The sequence below is a fragment of the Carcharodon carcharias genome, chromosome 19, assembly GCF_017639515.1.
Source record: "Carcharodon carcharias isolate sCarCar2 chromosome 19, sCarCar2.pri, whole genome shotgun sequence".
NCBI lineage: Eukaryota > Metazoa > Chordata > Chondrichthyes > Lamniformes > Lamnidae > Carcharodon > Carcharodon carcharias.
In genome coordinates this window covers 91,769,053-91,785,523 of record NC_054485.1, presented here as the reverse complement: position 1 = coordinate 91,785,523, position 16,471 = coordinate 91,769,053, and the positions used below count along the sequence as shown (strand labels likewise).

General features: G+C 45.7%; 1 protein-coding gene across 1 annotated transcript; it reads right to left on the bottom strand.

Moving 5' to 3' along the window:
- Positions 1–228: 228 nt before the first annotated feature.
- ppp1r11 (protein phosphatase 1, regulatory (inhibitor) subunit 11) lies at positions 229–16,061 on the bottom strand. Its single transcript, XM_041212836.1, has 4 exons — positions 15,990–16,061; positions 5,773–5,974; positions 2,513–2,621; positions 229–474 (listed from the first exon to the last, which is right to left on the bottom strand). Exons 2-4 carry the CDS (start codon positions 5,866–5,868, stop codon positions 278–280), a joined length of 402 nt encoding a protein of 133 aa, XP_041068770.1. The 5' UTR covers positions 5,869–5,974; positions 15,990–16,061; the 3' UTR covers positions 229–277.
- Positions 16,062–16,471: the final 410 nt, after the last annotated feature.

Below are 16,471 nucleotides of genomic sequence, written 5' to 3'. Positions count from 1 at the left end.
TCCTTTTAAAAAAAAACACCTCCTCTAAAAGAAAATCAAACGTCACGATTGTGTCAAGACTCTTCAGTTAGCATGTCCAGTTACAGAGGTGGGGCGTGGGGGAGGTGGGGGGGTGGTCAGGGTGTGGGCAAGGGTGGGGTGTGTAGAGAAGAGACCACATCAGGGAAGAGGTGGGTCATTTCCCCCCACCTTTCCCCCTCCCCCCATCACCACCCCCCCACCCCCCACCACCACAAACCCTGGGCTTCAATCATTCCAGCTCCCCCTCCCAACCCCGTCAGTTTTCTGGTGGCTGACTGAGTCCGTGATTCGGGTGTTCGGCATCGTGGTTGTGATCTGCGGGATGCGGGGTGTCACCCGAAAATGGTTTCTTGTGGCCCCTGATGCAGTGGGCGTTCCCGCAGCCGCCGTCTTCGTCCTCGCTCTCCGACGAGCTTTCCCCGAAGGCCCTCGGCTTCTCGTAAATACAGCAGCCTGGAAACAGCGAGGGGAATTTAGAACAGAGAGAGAGAGAGAGAACGCCCTGCGCGCACTGTCCAAACCTGGGAGCATCAATGGGAGCTTGGGATGGAGAGAACACCGCTTGGCTGTTCGAACCTGGGGTCACTGATGGGGGAGTCAGTGTGGAGGGATCTCTCCCACTGTCAGAACCTGGGATCGATGAAGTCAACAGCTTTAGTGTCTTTCAACTTCCCAAGGCTTTTCACGGGAGCATTATAAAACCAAATCTGAAACAAAGCCACATATGGAGATCTTGGGTTGGATGACCAAAAGCTTGGTCAAAGAGGTAGGTTTTAAGGAGTGGCGTAAAGGAGGAGTAAAGTGAGGCGTAGAGGCGAATGGAGGGAGTTCCAGGCATTAGCTCCTAGGCAGCTAAGGGCGCAGCCAACAATGATGGGGCGATTAAAATCGGGGGTGCTCAAGAGGCCAGAATTAGATGAGCACAGGAGCCTCAGAGGGTCATAGGGCTGGAGGGATGGTGAGGGGGCCAGGCCATGGAGGAATTGGAAAACATGGATGAGAATTTCAAAATCAAGACGTTGCTCGCCTGGAGGCCAATGTAGCTCAGTGAGCTCATGGATGATAGGGGAACGGGACTGGGTGCAAGACAAGACACAGGCAGCAAAATTTTGCGTGAGCTCAAGTTAATGGAAGGAAGGTTGTGGGCAACCAGTCTGGAGTGCATTGGAAAAGTTGAGCCTAGAGGTAACAAAGGCACAAATAAGTGTTTCAGCAGATGAGCCGAGCCAAGGGTCAGTAAAGAGATCTCTTACTCTCTCTCACTGTGAAGTGTCTGTAACTAGGGAGTGTATACAGGAAGAAGTGGGGTTTTCCCATGTAGTTCAGCACGAGGAGCACTTTGGACAGGCAAGGGTGCAAACGATTACAAAACCAATGGAGGAAAATGAGGCACGATACAGATTAGCTGTGATCCAAAATGAAAACAAAACATGTTGGAAAAACTGGAAAGAGAAATAGAGTTAACGTTTCGAGTCCGTATGACTCTTCGAACAAGTGTGATCAAACTGAATGGGGGGGGGGCGGGAGGGGAGTGGGGAGGAAACGCAGACTCAATGGGCTGAATGGCCTCCTCCTGTTCCTCCCTGGTGACGAGAAGGAGAGAGATGCCTCTGTGGATGCTGGGAGGCTGTCAATCATCTTCGGTAGCTCAGACAGGGCCTGCAGGTACTGGCTAGGATTTGCCAGGAGTTACTCAGCTTGGTACCAGTGGCACCAGAGAACCAGGCCCCCAGTGGCCTGCCTTTTGCAGGCATGCTCTTCCTATTTGGATGGCATCCCCCATCAATAGCAGGTCCTGGGAGGGTCCCAGGGAGAGCACTCTGTGGGACCAGGTTAACAAGGTTTGCCCGCATCCCCCCAGTCATGGTCTGAAGACTGCAGAGGAAGTAGAAAGTAAACAGATCTTAAATTGCATGAATTACATGGGAAGACTCCACTTCTTCCTTTATACACTCCCTAGTTACTGATACTTTACAGTGAGAAAGAGCAAGAGATCCCTTTATGGACCGTTGTTCGGGAGTGCTGCATCACAGAATGCTCAGAACAGCCCATTATGCCTGTGTTGGCTCTTTTACAGAGTAAGAGTACTCAATTAGTCCCAGATGGACGGCAGCAGTTCAAGGTGGCTGCTCACCACCGCCTTCTCAAGGGCAACAATGAGGGATGAGCAACAAATGCTGACCTTGCCAGCGACGCCACATTCCATGAAAGAATTAAACAAGGTCCCACTCGTCAACTCTTTCCCCATATCCCTGCAAATATTTCCCTTTCTGAGTGTTTACGCAATTCCCTATTAATGAGCCTGCTTCCACTACTTTGCAGGCAGTGCTTTCCAGATCGCAATAACTAGCTGCAGTTCAAAGGAAATTTCTCTTTATCTTGCCTCTGGTTCTATTACCAGGACAGAATTAGTGCAGTATTTCTGGAGCAAAAGCTCAAATTGCTGCACCTGGACCTGAATCTCCTGATGCCTTGCAATCGTGACACTCACACTTGGAAGAACGACGGCCCAGATGCTCATTGTCTACGGTGTCACTCGTCCACTCCACCTTCTTGTTGGTTTTGCGTTTCCTCAGTCTGATAGTGATGCTGCGGTTCTCCTGCAAATGGGGAGAAAGAGGAAAGGAGCTTATCAATGTCGCAACGGGAGGCGGTGAAAAAAAGCACCCAAAGTACCCGTGGACGGACTGAAAAAAATCACATTCGCTGTCACTACCGTGGCTCACTGGGATGCACTCCTGCCTCAGGGTCAGAAGGCTGTGGGTTCAATTCCATTCCAGTGACACACACACACAAACACACAAAAACTTGGCCAATGCAGTACTGAGAGGAATGTTGCACTGTCACAGGTGCCAGCTTCCAGGTGAGGTGCAAAAAGCAAGGCCCCGTCCGCCCTCCCAGGCAGACACAAAAGATCCCTCGGCCATTATTTCGAAGGATAAGCGTGGGATTTCTCCCCAAAGCCCTGGCCACCGTTCATCCCTCAAACCAACATCATCAAAGAGAGATTGGCTAAAGGCAAAACACTGCTGATGCTGGAAATCTGAAACAAAAATAATGCTGGAAAAACTCAGCAGGCCTGACAGCATCTGTGGAGAGAAAGACAGAGTTAACGTTTCGAGTCAGTATGACTCTTCTTCAGAGCTAAAGGGAAGTAGAAATGTGGTGAAATAAATACTGTTTAAAGGGGGTTGGGGCAGGTGAAGCTGGATAGAAGGCCAGCGATAGGTGGAGGCAAAGGGGAGCTTGCAAAAGATGTCATAAACAAAAGGTCAAAGGGCTGTTAATAGTGGTGGTTCTGGCTAAAGGAGGTGCTAAAGGTGACATTGAGTGGAAAGCAGATTGCGATATTGGCCGGACCAGGGTAAGCGCTTTGGAAAGTGACAGGTGGTCCTAGTGGGGCTGGGGTGGGGAGAGGGGACAGTGGTGGGAAAAAGGATCTAAAATAGGCTAAGAGCTGGGGATAAAACAATGAATGAAAATGGAAATAAATTTTTAAAATAATAATAATGAAAATAAGTGGAACAGAAAAATAAAAAATAAAAAAATAAAAGTGAATTTAGAAAAAAGGGGATTAAAAAAAAGGGGTGGGGATGGAGGAGAGAATTCATGGTCTGAAGTTGTTGAACTCAATGTTAATACCGGAATGCTGTAAAGTGCCTAATTGTAAGAAGAGGTGCTGTTCCTCCAGTTTGCGTTGAGCTTCACTGGAACATTGCAGCAGGATAAGGATGGACATGTGGGCATGAGAGCAGGGTGGAGTGTTGAAATGGCAAGCAACAAGAAGGTACATCGATGACTGTTTCGGTGCCGCTTCATGCTCTTGTCTGGACCTGGAAAAACGTATCAATTTTGCTTCCAATTTCAACCCCTCCACCATTTTCACATGGTCCATCTCTGAAACTTCCCTTCCCTTCCTTGACCTCCCTGTCTCAATTTCTGGTGATAGACTGTCCACCAATATTCATTACAAGCCCAGTGACTCCCACAGTTACCTCGACTACAGCTCCTCACACCCCACTTCCTGTAATGACTCTATCCCATTCTCTCAGTTCCTTCGGCCCCGTCGCATCTGTTCCGATGGTACTACTTTCCAAAACAGTGCTTCTGACATGTCTTCCTTCTTCCTTAACCGAGGTTTCCCACACACGGTGGTTGACAGGGCCCTCAACCGTGTCCGACCCATCTCCCACGCCTCTGCCCTCACACCTTCCTCTCCCTCCCAAAACCATGATAGGGTCTCCTCTGTCCTCACTTTTCATCCCACCAGCCTCCGCATTCAATGGATCATCCTCTGCCATTTCCACCAACTCCGGCATGATGCCACAACCAAACACATCTTCCCCTCACCCCCCGTTGGCAATCCGTAGGGACCATTCCCTCCGGGACACCCTGGTCCACTCCTCTATCACCCCCAACACCTCAGAACCCTTCCATGGCACCTTCCCATGCAATTGCAGAAGATGCAACACCTGCCCCTTTACTTCCCCCCTCCTCACCATCCAAGGGCCCAAACACTCCTTTCAAGTGAAGCAGCATTTCACTTGCACTTCCCTCAATTTAATGTACTGCTTTTGCTGCTCCCAATGCGGTTTCCTCTACATTGGAGAGACCAAATGCAGATTGGGTGACTGCTTTGAGGAACACCTTCGGTCTGTCCGCAAGCATGACCCAGACCTTCCTGTCGCTTGCCATTTCAACACACCACCCTGCTCTCATGCCCACGTGTCCATCCTTGGCCTGCTGCAGCCTTCCAGTGAAGCTCAACGCAAACTGGAGGAACAGCACCTCATCTTCCAACTAGGCACTTTATAGCCTTCCGAACTTAACACTGAGTTTGATAACTTCAGATCATTAACTCTCTCCTCCATCCTCACCCCTTTTTACCCCCCCTTTTTCTATATTCGTTTTTATTTTTTTCGTTCCACTTATTTTCATTATTATTATTTTTAAGTTTTATTTCCATTTTTATTCATTGTTTTATCCCCAGCTTTTAGCCCATTTTAGATCCTTTTTCCCACCATCATCCTCTCTCCCCACCCCAAGCCCACTAACCCCACTAGGGCAATCTGTCACTCTCCAGAGTGCATACCCTGGTCCAGCCATTATCACATTCTGCTTTCCACTTTTAATGTCACCATTAGCACCTCCTTTAGCCAGCACCACCACTATTAACAACCCACCGACCTTTTGTTTGTGACATTTTTACAATTTCTCCTTTGCCTCCACCCATTTGCAGGCCTTCTATCCAGCTTCACCTGTTCCATCTCCTCCCACCCTCCCCCCAAAGAGTATATATCTCATGAAGAGAGATTATCTGGTCATTACCATGTTGCTGTTTCTGGGACCTTGCGCGCAAAGTGCCCACTCTGTTTCCTACAATAGTGATGATATTTCTAACAGTGCTTCATTGGCTGGAAAGCACTCTGGGATGTTCAGAGTCATTAAAGGTGCTAGCCTTTCTTCCTGGCTTGCATCCTAGATCAGCATCTCACTGGGCTGTGACAGTCTGATGAATACTGGGGTCCATACTGCAAGGCTCTGCTCTCACCAGCGATTTGCTGGTGGGTGAACTAGGGTGGAGGTCTGCACGTCTGGTTCGTTGGTGTCCTGAGCCAATTATCGATCCCTCGCCTAACAATCACTAAAACCAATTAGCTGGTCACGCTGCCACTTGCTGTGCGCAAACTGGCTGCTGTGTTCCCTACGTTTGCCACAGTTACCACGCTTTGAGGGGGGAAAAGAGCTCACCGTATCTGCTGGCTGGTTTCCATCCACAGTCTCGGTGACGGTAGAGGAGGCGCTCGCTGCTTCTGCCATCGCGCTGCGCTCAATCTCTCGCTCCATTCAACTCTCGGCTGGGGTGAAAGTTTCTGCGGCGCTGTGCCCAACTGCAACAGGTGGGAGGCGAGGCCTGAGTTCAGCGCTGAAGAGGCTCCGGAAAAGCTGAACCCTGTCGAAGAGATTGAGGGAAAGAATGCAACACACTGAACCAACCTTGACGGGAAATGTAGCTGGATCTTAATGCAGGCTTCAAATTGATCATGTGCACAGGACACAATGCAATTATCACCAGACAACCATCAGAAAAAAAATCAGCCTCGTCACCATTTAGAACAAGCAGCTTTCTCAGTGCAGTGAATATACTGCCAGGAATCAGCTGAGCTTATTTCTACACTCCACCCATGGATGGACCTATTCTATCTCCAATATTTTTAACACCTTGCATTTGACTGCACTAAAATTCGTTGGACGCTGTTGAGCTCTTTAATAAAAAAATCGTGGCTCCCCTCAACTCAGTGTGGGTTTAACATTCAGCTTACCATTCTAGTCACATTAATTAATAATTAACTATCAGTCTCTCTCTTTAGAATAGCATTATGTGTTTGTGGGATCATATATTGCAGTTTGGTTTATAAGTGACTATTACCTCCAAGTTATGAAAGACACTAGAGCAGAGTTTCCACTTTGAAACAAGAATTAGCAGGAGTAGACCATTTGGCCCATCAAGCCCGCTCCTCTATGCAATATGATCATGGATGATCTTCTGTCTGGTCTCCACTTTCCTACCCACTCCTCGTTTCCCTTGATCCCTTGGGTGACCAAAATCCTGTCTAACCCAGTCTTAAATGTACTCACCCACGGAGCATTCATAGCCCTCTGAGGTAGAGGATTCCAAAGATTCACAAACCTTCGAGTGAAGAGCTTTCTCCTCATCTTGGTCCTAAGACTGAGACTGTGTGCCCCACGTTCCAGATTCACCAGTCGAGGGAAAACAGCCTCTCAGTGCCTGCCCTGTCAAACCCCTTCAGGATCTTCTAAGTTTCAATAAGCTCAGCTCTTATTCTTCTAAACTTCAGAGAGTATTGAACTCAGCAGCTCATCAGAGGGACAACCCTCTCATCCCAGGGACCAACCTAGACAGCCTTCGCTGTCAGAATCAAGGTACTGGGGGCAAATGGAGCTGACTTTCTGAGGTGTGCTTCAAGTTTACACCAAAACAGGTTTGCCTAAATACAGACGTAAGATCTTCTACGAACCAGCACTAACAGGCAGCATGATTATTCACTTATTTTCATCTGCATTAAAATGTGCATTTAAGAGTGGCAGCTTGCTGTAGTTTTATTAGTGCTGATGAAAATGGTTTTATCACAAAAAAAAAATCACTGAATTCACAGTATTGTTACAGCACAGAAGGAGGCCATTCGGCCCATCATTTCTGCAATGGCTCTCCGCAAGAGCAATACACCTAGTGCCATTCCCCTGCCTTCTCCCCGTAGCCCTGCACATTCTTCCAGTTCAGGTAACAATCCAATTCCCCTTTGAAAGCCTCGAATGAACCTGCCTCCACTGCACTCTCAGGCAGCGCCTTCCAGATCCTAACCGCCTGCTGCGTTCTCATTCCTTCCAGCAGTGGGAACAGTTTCTCCCTACCTACTCTGTCCAGGCCCCTCATGATTTTGAACACTTCTATCAGATCGCCTCTCGACCTTCTCTTCTCCAAGGGGAGCAGTTCCAACTTCTCCAATCCATCCATGTAACTGAAGCCCCTTGTGAATTTTCATGACTCTTTTTAAAAATGCTAACTTAAAAACTAAATATTTATTAGTTTCGTTGGCTTATATTAGTTGGCTTCTTAGTAATGAAATATCTTTTAATATGCAAAAAACTTTTACAGCACAGCTATCTAGAAAAAGGAATTTAATTTAAAGAGCACCTCAAACAGCCATGGTATGGAAAACTCACCGCCCTCATTACCTCAAGCAGGAGGCGCGGCCAGTTCTGTTGGTGAGATGGCTTCGGGCAAAGTGATATTTAAACTGGGTTAAAGATCATGGAGACCAAATTTACATTCAATGGAACTTGCATTGAAAACCCCCCGATCGTTTGCACTAAATGGCCAATAAGACAGCGCAAACTAGCAAAAGTTTCACAGCAAGTGTCTCGACATCTTTCTGTTCAGAAGTCCCATATCTTTGATGGGTTCGACAGCACTAATCGCACCTACATTAAGTGACAACATGTCAAAGGGATTGCCCATTTCATGTGTCAGCCATGGATGGTTCAGTGGGCAACGCTCTCCCATCCAAGTCAGGAGGTTGTTGCTGTAGTATAAAGGGTGAATAGAAGGGAAAAGCTAATGTATGACGTAGATGATGATGTATTGCTGGCATCAGTCGGTCACATATCAGACTCGAGAGAGAGCGAGAACGAGAACGAGCTTGGAATATGCCTGGTAGCAACGTGCCGACTCTGTAACCAGCTTAGACATGTTAAGCAGATACCAGAGTATGTCTACAGTCTGGCTATGAGCTATGTCCCACTACCAGACAGAAGGACACTTCTCAGAAGAGTGGGTTCAAGTCCTACTCCAGAGACTTGAACACAAACATTTAAGCTGACACTCCAGTGTAGTACTGAGGGAGAACCGTATGTCAGAGGTGTCGTCTTTCAAATGAGGCATTAAACCGTGGGGACGCCTGCCCTCTTAAGGTGGACAGAAAAGATCCAGCAGCCACTATTTTGAAGGGGAGCAGAAGAGTTCTCCCCAGTGTCCTGATCAATGTTTATCCCTCAATAAACATCACTGGGAAAAAAAGTTAATTATCTGGTCATTACCACTTTCCTGTACGCAAAATTGACAGTCTTCGGTGGCTATAATGAAGTACATTGAAACATGAGGAGGACATGGAAGGTGCTCCAGAAATACAAATCTGTCCTTTATTCACTACACTTCCGTGCAAATGGCTACTTTTATTCTCCATTCCCTGGCAATAAAGGCCAAGAAACCATTTGCCTTCCTAATTACTTGCTACAACTACATGTTGATTTTTTGCATTTCATGTACAAGGACGCCCAGGTCCCTCCGTACCCCAGCGTTCTGCCTTTCCATTCTTCCTGTCAAAATGGACAACCTCACATTTTCCCACATTATACTACATCTACCAAATTTTTGCCCACGCACTCAACCTATCTATATCTCTTCGCAGGCTCTGTGTCCTCCTCACAACTTGCTTTCCTGGCTATCTTTGTACCATCAGCAAATTTGGTTACAAGACCCTCCCAATCTTTAGACTTGCAGAACAAAGTTGCCAAAAGACAAAGTAAAGTCTCTTCTTTTTTAATCTAATATTATCCTAATTTCTCTCGTCCACCACAATAGAAGCATCTTTCCTCAAGCGAATTGCAATCATTGAGACTTATGAATGATTTCTTTTAAGTATTCGCCATTGCTGATCTACAATCATATTCTTTACCATGAGGTTACTAATTAACTTTTTTTAATTCGCTCATAGGATGTGGGTGTCACTGGCTAGGCCAGCATTTATTGCCCGTGACAATACTGGGTCTAAAATAACCTATTCCCTAGTTGTTTCCTCAACATAACAATAGAAAATTGCTTGAACGCATGCTGCAAACTCGTCCTCCAAACTGTTTTTGCCAATTTGGCTTGTCGAATGTTATGAAGATAAAAGTCCCACGGAATTATTGCACTGCCCCGTAACAATGCTCCTTTAATTTCCTGTCTAACACAATGGTCACTCGTAGACGCCCCAGAAACTTCTCCCACCCATGTTTTCTGCCCTCTGCTATTTCACAGCTCCACGTTCTGATTTTCTAAACTAAGATCCTTTCTCGCAACTGTCTTTAGCTCATCCTTTATCATCACCTCCCTCCAACTACACTTTTCATTTTGCTTTTCTTTTCTAAAAGTCAAGCACCTCAACCTTGGTCACCCTGCAATCATGACTCAGTAATAACTACTAGATCAAATCCAGTTATCTCCATTTGTGCCAATAATTCACCCATTGTGGTACAAAATCTAATCTGCTCATCGTGTACTCAGATACGGTGTGTTTAATATTAACTTTTTACAATTTTTCCCTGATTCTGTCTTTCAAACCCTTTTATTATGGTTATACTCCCTGAACCTGCTTGCCACAATCAGCTAGATTTTACACAAATTGTTGGCCTCCTCTAAAGCCTTGACTTTCCTATTCAGCATTTAAATTTACTCTTATTTTTGTGCTCAAGTCGTTAAATGGGACTTGAACCCAGAACCTTCTGAATCAAAAGGTGATTGGGAAGGCAAAACTGCTACCCACTGAGTGTCAGCTGTGGCTCAGTTGTTAGCTCTCTCACCTGAGTCAGAAAGTAACAGGTTCAAAGCCCACTCCAGGACTTAAGCACAAAAAAGCAAGGCTGACACTCCAGTACAGGACTGAGGAAGTGCTAGACTGCCAGAGGTGCTGTCTTTCGAACAAGATGTCAAACTGAAGCCCCATCTGCTCTCCCAGATGGACTTGAAAGATCCCATGGCAATATTTCGAACAAGAGTAGGCGAGTTCCCCCTAGTGTCCTAGACAATATTTACCCTTCAATCAGCATCACAAAAACAGGCTATCTGGTCATTAAAACATTGTTTGTGGGAACTTGCTGTGCACAACTTGGCCGCTGCATTTTCCAAATTAAAACAGTGGCAATAGTTCAAAAGGTATTTCATTGGCTTTAAAGCACTATAAATATCTGGTGGTCATGATAGGTTCTATATGAATGCAAGTCTTTCTTCCTTAACTGACCCCACTCTCCTCCTTATAAGCTTAAAGTCCTAGTTATCTGATTTGCCAGGGCACTGGACCCTTCCCGGTTTAAGTGGAGTCTGTCCCAGTGGTACTAGTACCAGTGGCACATGAATTGATGTCCATTACTCCCTCAAACCACTCTTTAGCTTTATGATCATACATATGGACATGTGAATTAGGGGCAGGAGTGGGCCACTCGGCCTCTCAAGCCTGCTCCACCATTCAATGCAATCGCAGCTGATTATTGTAGCCTCAACTCCACATTCCTGCCTGCCCCCAATAACCTTTCACCCCCCTTATTAATCAAGAATCTATCTAGCTCTGCCTTAAAAATATTCAAAAACTCTGCTTCCACCACCTTTTGAGGAAGAGAGTTCCAAAGACTTACAACCCGCACGAGAAAAAAATTCTCATCTGTCTTAAATAAGCGACCCTTTATTTTTAAACAGTGACCCCTAGTTCTAGATTCTCCCACAAGAGGCAGCAACCTCTCCACATCCACCTGTCAAGGCCCCTCGGGATCTTAAAGGTTTCACTCAAGTCACCCTTTCTCTTATAAACTCCAGTGGATACAAGCCTAGCCTATCTAACCTTTCCTCATAAGACAACATTCCTGGTATTAGTCTAGTAAGTCTAGTAACATCGTTAACAGTGTAGGTCAGGGGTTCCCAAACCGTGGGTTATGACCTCCCCAATGGGGTTGCGGGACAGAATTTTGGGATCACGAACTCCAAGCAGCAATGGGGTCTGTGGAGCTCGGACTGGGTTTTGACAGCTGCCAGGCCCCTTTAAATGTCTGTTTTTTTTTTCTGTTGGTGGGCATGACTTAACCATCTGTTCTCCAAACCCTGATTGCTGCTGCAACCACAGCCTCTAAAAAGGCGGGTCTTCGCTTTCTTCAAGGCAAAACCAGCAGTTCGAAACACCACCCCCACCTCCGTCCAATGAACAAATGCCGCCGCCCCCACCCCCCAAACTCTACTGAACAACTCTCTAACACAGTCCCTCTCCCACCTTCCGGGCCAACAACTCTCCAATTTTCACTCTGGGGGTCACACAAAGACTGAGACATTAAAATGGAGTCACACTGGGACAAAGTTTGGGGAGCATTGGTGTAGGAGCTGGAAGAGAAACCATTACTGGAGATCTTCTGTCTATCATCTGATAGCTAAAATGGGACCAAGCCTAGGCCAGTCCCATTGAGCCGGATATTGGGGTCAGGATGGAGTGGGCGAGGTCGAGGAGGGAAAAAAAATCGACGTGGTCAAAGCCGTGGAAGATATCCTTTGCGACTCAGGTCCAGTGCTACGGCAGGGTTGCAACACCCTGACGGGGCAGATTCAAAACATGGATGGGCACGGATTTGAGTCGTCAAGGGCTTGGGAGAAGAAAGGGAGGTTGGGCGCGGGGCAGTAATGCGCCGGGAATACTGCTGAGGGTGCTTTTTTTTTATTCTTTCAGGGGACGTGCGCCTCACTGCCAGGGCCAGCATCTGTTGCCCATCCCTAATAGCTCTTGAACCGAGTGGCTTGCTGGCCATTACAGAAGACAGTTAAGATGTTGTTCTGAAGTCACATGTAGGCCAGACCGGGTAAGGATGACAGATTTCTACAAGGGGTAACGACCAGGATAGGAGAACGTAAAGGTTTTACTCAGAATTAGTGCATCAAAGGTGGTGGTGAGGGAGCAGTTGAACAGATTGACAGCTACAGAAGTTTTTTTTTAATTCTTTCAAGGGAGTAGCTATCACTGGCAAATCCAGCATTTGTTGTCCGTCTCTAATTGCCCTCGAGAAGGTGGTGGTGAGCCGCCTTCTTGATCCTTTGTCGTTCATGTGATCCAGGTATACCCACAGTGTTGTTTGGGAGGGAGTTCCAGCATTTTGAACCAGTGACTGGGAAGGAATGGCGATATAGTTCCAAGTCAGGAGGGTATGTGGCTTGGAACTGGTAGTTCCTATGTATCTGCTGCCCTTGCCCTTTGTAAGGTGTTGTCAAAGAAGCCTTGGTGAACTTCTGCAGTGCATCTTGTAGTTAGTACACACTGCTGCCACTGTGCATCAGTGGTGGAGGGAGTGAATGTTGAAGGTGATGGATGGGGTGCCAGTCAAGAGGGCTGCCTTGCCTGGATGGTGTTGAGCTTCTTGAGTGCTGCTGGAGCTGCACAGATCCAGGTAAGTGGAGAGTATTCCATCACACTCCTGACCTATGCCTTGTAGATGGTAGATAGGCTTTGGGGAATCAGGGGGTGAGTTACTTGCCACAGAATTCCCATCGTCTGACCTGGTCTTATAGCCGCGGTAGTTATATGGCTGGCCCAGTTCAGTTTCTGATCAATAGTAACCCCAGGATGTTGATGGTATATTGGTTACTGAAGGCCAAAGGCTGGGAAAAGCAGGGACAGTCAGCTGCATAGTTTGGGAAAGTCTCAGACTTTCAGTGAAGGAGAATATTGGGAAAAGGTGGAGGGGGCGGGGGGGCAAACAACAGCAGAACAGAGAAAAGGGAGACCAGTAACTAAAGGTGTAAGGGGACAGGGAAGCAGGAAGGGAACTGAATGTTAGCAGAACACAGGAACTGAAGGAGGGAAGCCCTTCAACCCCTTGAGTCTGCCCCACCATTGCTGATCTATACCTCAACTCCATAACCTTTCATAACCTTATTCAACTTCCTAATTTCCATCCTAAATGGCTTGACTAATTTAAAGGTGATGTCTCTGAGATAGCTGTCCTCATCTAATTCTGGCCCCTTGATCATCCTGATTATAATTGCTCTATCATTGATGGGCGTCCTTCAGCTGTCTGGGTTCCAAGCTCTGGAATTCCTTCCCTAAACCTCTCTTCCTTTCAGATGCTCCTTAAAACCCACCCCTATGATCAAACTTCTCGGCCATCTGCCCTAATAGTGTCACACGTGGCTTGGTGTCAAATATTGCTCTACAACATTCCTATGAAGTGACTTGGGCCATTTTTTATGTTAAAGATACTATGCAAATGTAAGTTGTTCTGTCATCCCCTTCTTCCACTCGAGGAAACAGTCACTCTCTACCAGCAAATCCTTTTAACATTTGAAACATCCCATTATTTCTTTTAAAAATAATCAAGGGAATGCAAGCCATTTTATGCAGTCCTTCTTCAAAACCTGGTAGCATTCTGATGAATATGCACCTCAAGCCTAATTATTGAAACATATAAGATCCTGCGGGGATTTGATAGAGTAAATACTGGGAGGGTGTTTTCACTCGCTGGAGAGAATAGAACCATGGGGCACGGTTTAAGAAGAGGAGGTCTCCTTTTTAAGACTGAAATGAGGAGAATTTCTTTCTCTTAGATTGTCGGTAAGTCTTTGGAATTCTCTTCCCCAGAGAGCAGTGGAGGTTGGATCATTGAATATATTCAAGGCTGAGTTAAGACAGATTTTCAATAGGCAAGGGAATCAAGGGCTCTGGGGGCAGGCAGCACAATTTGAGACCACAACCAGATCAGCCATGATCTTACTGAATGGCAGAGCAGGCTTGAAGGGCTGAATGGCCTACTCCTGTTCCTAAACCCTATGTTCCTATACCCTTCCTGAGATGTGGTGCCCAAAAGAGATAAGCAATCTGATCGCTGTGTTTAAAATGTTCTAAATCTAAGGGATATATTACCTGTCACTCTATTATATAGTTATATTAGTTGATTCATACAATCATGGAACGAAACAACACAGAAGGAAACCTTTTGGCCCATCATCCCTGTGCTCATTCTTTGAAAGAGTTATCCAGTTAGTCTTACTCCTCCCCTCTTTCCCTGTGCTTTTTAAGTATTTATCCAATTCCCTTTTGAAAGTTACTACTGGATCTGCTTCCACCGCCCTTTCAGAAGATGCATTCCAGATCACAACAACTGGCTGTGTAAAAAAAATGTCCTCATGTTGCGACTGGCACTGTGTCCTCTTCTTACGGACCTTTCTGCCACTGGAAACTGCTCATCCATATTTACACTAAAAACCTTTGACTGTTTTTGTCAAATCCTCCCTTAACCTTCTCTGCTCAAGGAGAACAACTCCAGCTTCTCCATGTAACTGAAGTCCTTCATCCCTGGTACAATCCCAGTAAATGTCTTCTGCACTCTCTCTTAAGGTCTTACTGCCTTCCTAAAGTAAAGTATGGTGCCCAGAATTAGCCACTACATTTCAGTTGGGTCTTTTATCTTATAAAAAAACAGCTTGGCATAAAAAAATTTTAGTACTCGACGCCTCCATCCATAAAGCCAAAGATCCTGTATGCTTTTTTATTTCAAACAGCATTTTCAACTTATCCTGCCACCTTCAAAGGCTTGTATATGTACATCCCCCTCTGTTCCTACAATCCTCTTTACAATTGTACCATTTTGTTTGTATTGCCTCTCATTCCTCCTGCTAAAATGCATCACTTCATACTTCTCTGCATTAAGTTCACTTGCTATGTATCCGCCCATTTCACCAATCTATGTACTGCTGAATATCCTACTCATGTTTTACCACATTTCTGAACTTTGTACAATCTGCAAACATTGAGATTGTGCCCTTTATGGCAAAGTCCAGGTCATCAATACATATCAAAAAGAGCAGTGGTCCCAATACCAACTTCTACGGTAAACTTTTCTCCAGTCCAAAAAACAACCATTCACCACTACTCTCTGCTTTCTGTCCCTTCGCTAATTTTGTTTACACACTGCCACTGTCCATTTCATCCCACGGGCTTTGTTATTGCTAACAAATATACTACATGATACTCTATCAAAACGCCTTTCCAAAGTCCACATACTCATCAATCGTATTATCCACATCAACTCCCTCCATTAATTCCAAGAGCTCAATCGGGTTTGTCAAACAGGGTCACAGTACACAAGTTGAGTAACATTAATCTATTTACGACCTGCTTCTCTCTACTATACATTTTATATGCATAATATATCATTACTGTCTATGTATAACATAAATTATATTCTCTCCTGTAAATTAGTGTTACCTAATCCTCTCAATTATACAATGTATATTAGTTGGATCATATCATTACATTAATTTACAGCTAATTATTATATATTAACTATGCATTACCTGCTCCTCTGTTATAGTAAAAGTTATATTATAGAATTATATAAATTTACAGAAGAATATATAGATTGTCTCTATTAAGTACATCATATTGCAGTCTTTTTATACTAATTTTCAAGAGAGTATTGTGTGTATTATCTGTTCCTCTCTGTTAAAATGCATTATATCATTTGCTTTATTATATCATTCCTAACTTTACTGGAGATAATATATGCATTATCTATCCCTCTCTGTTATAAAGCAAATTACATTACAATTTGTTATGTCACATTCGTTTATAGGTGGGAATGTATGTGAATACATGTATTACCTGTGTCCCACTCACACTGCCTCCATATTCCAGACGTTTCGCTCTAGCCTGGGCCCGGTACGTCGCCTATCTAATTCCTCCGACTCCATTTCCGGTTCCGCCCGATTGTTCATCTTTCCGGTCCGGACTTTCCGGACTCCCCACCACCGTCGCAGCAAGGGCGCGGCGCCATCTTTGATGCAGGTCATACGGCGGCGCCATATTGGTTACAGTGCGGGGCCGGCGGGGGGGCGGGGCGGTGTGTGGAGGGAGCACGCCTGGCCGCCATGTTTGAGTCAGGAAAACTGGGCCACGTCTTGACTGTTGTGGCATTCAGGTCGAGCAATGCAAAGCCATGGGAAGCAGTTGGAACCGGCAATCAAGGGGAAGGGAAAAGGGTGAATGAGCCAGAACAACAACTAGATCCCCCTTTTTCCCAATAATTTATATAGATTTTTCTTTTCCCACTTATTTGCATTATTTTTAAATGTATTTCCATCCAT

Excerpts from the sequence above, each read along its gene's own strand:
- ppp1r11 (XM_041212836.1), bottom strand. The coding sequence starts at position 5,868 with ATGGAGCGAGAGATTGAGCGCAGCGCGATGGCAGAAGCAGCGAGCGCC. Across the intron at positions 2,622-5,772 it reads GAAACCAGCCAGCAGATACG|GAGAACCGCAGCATCACTAT; the intron begins GTGAGCTCTTTT and ends CCCCATTTGCAG. Across the intron at positions 475-2,512 it reads GGGCCGTCGTTCTTCCAAGT|GCTGCTGTATTTACGAGAAG; the intron begins GTGAGTGTCACG and ends CGCTGTTTCCAG.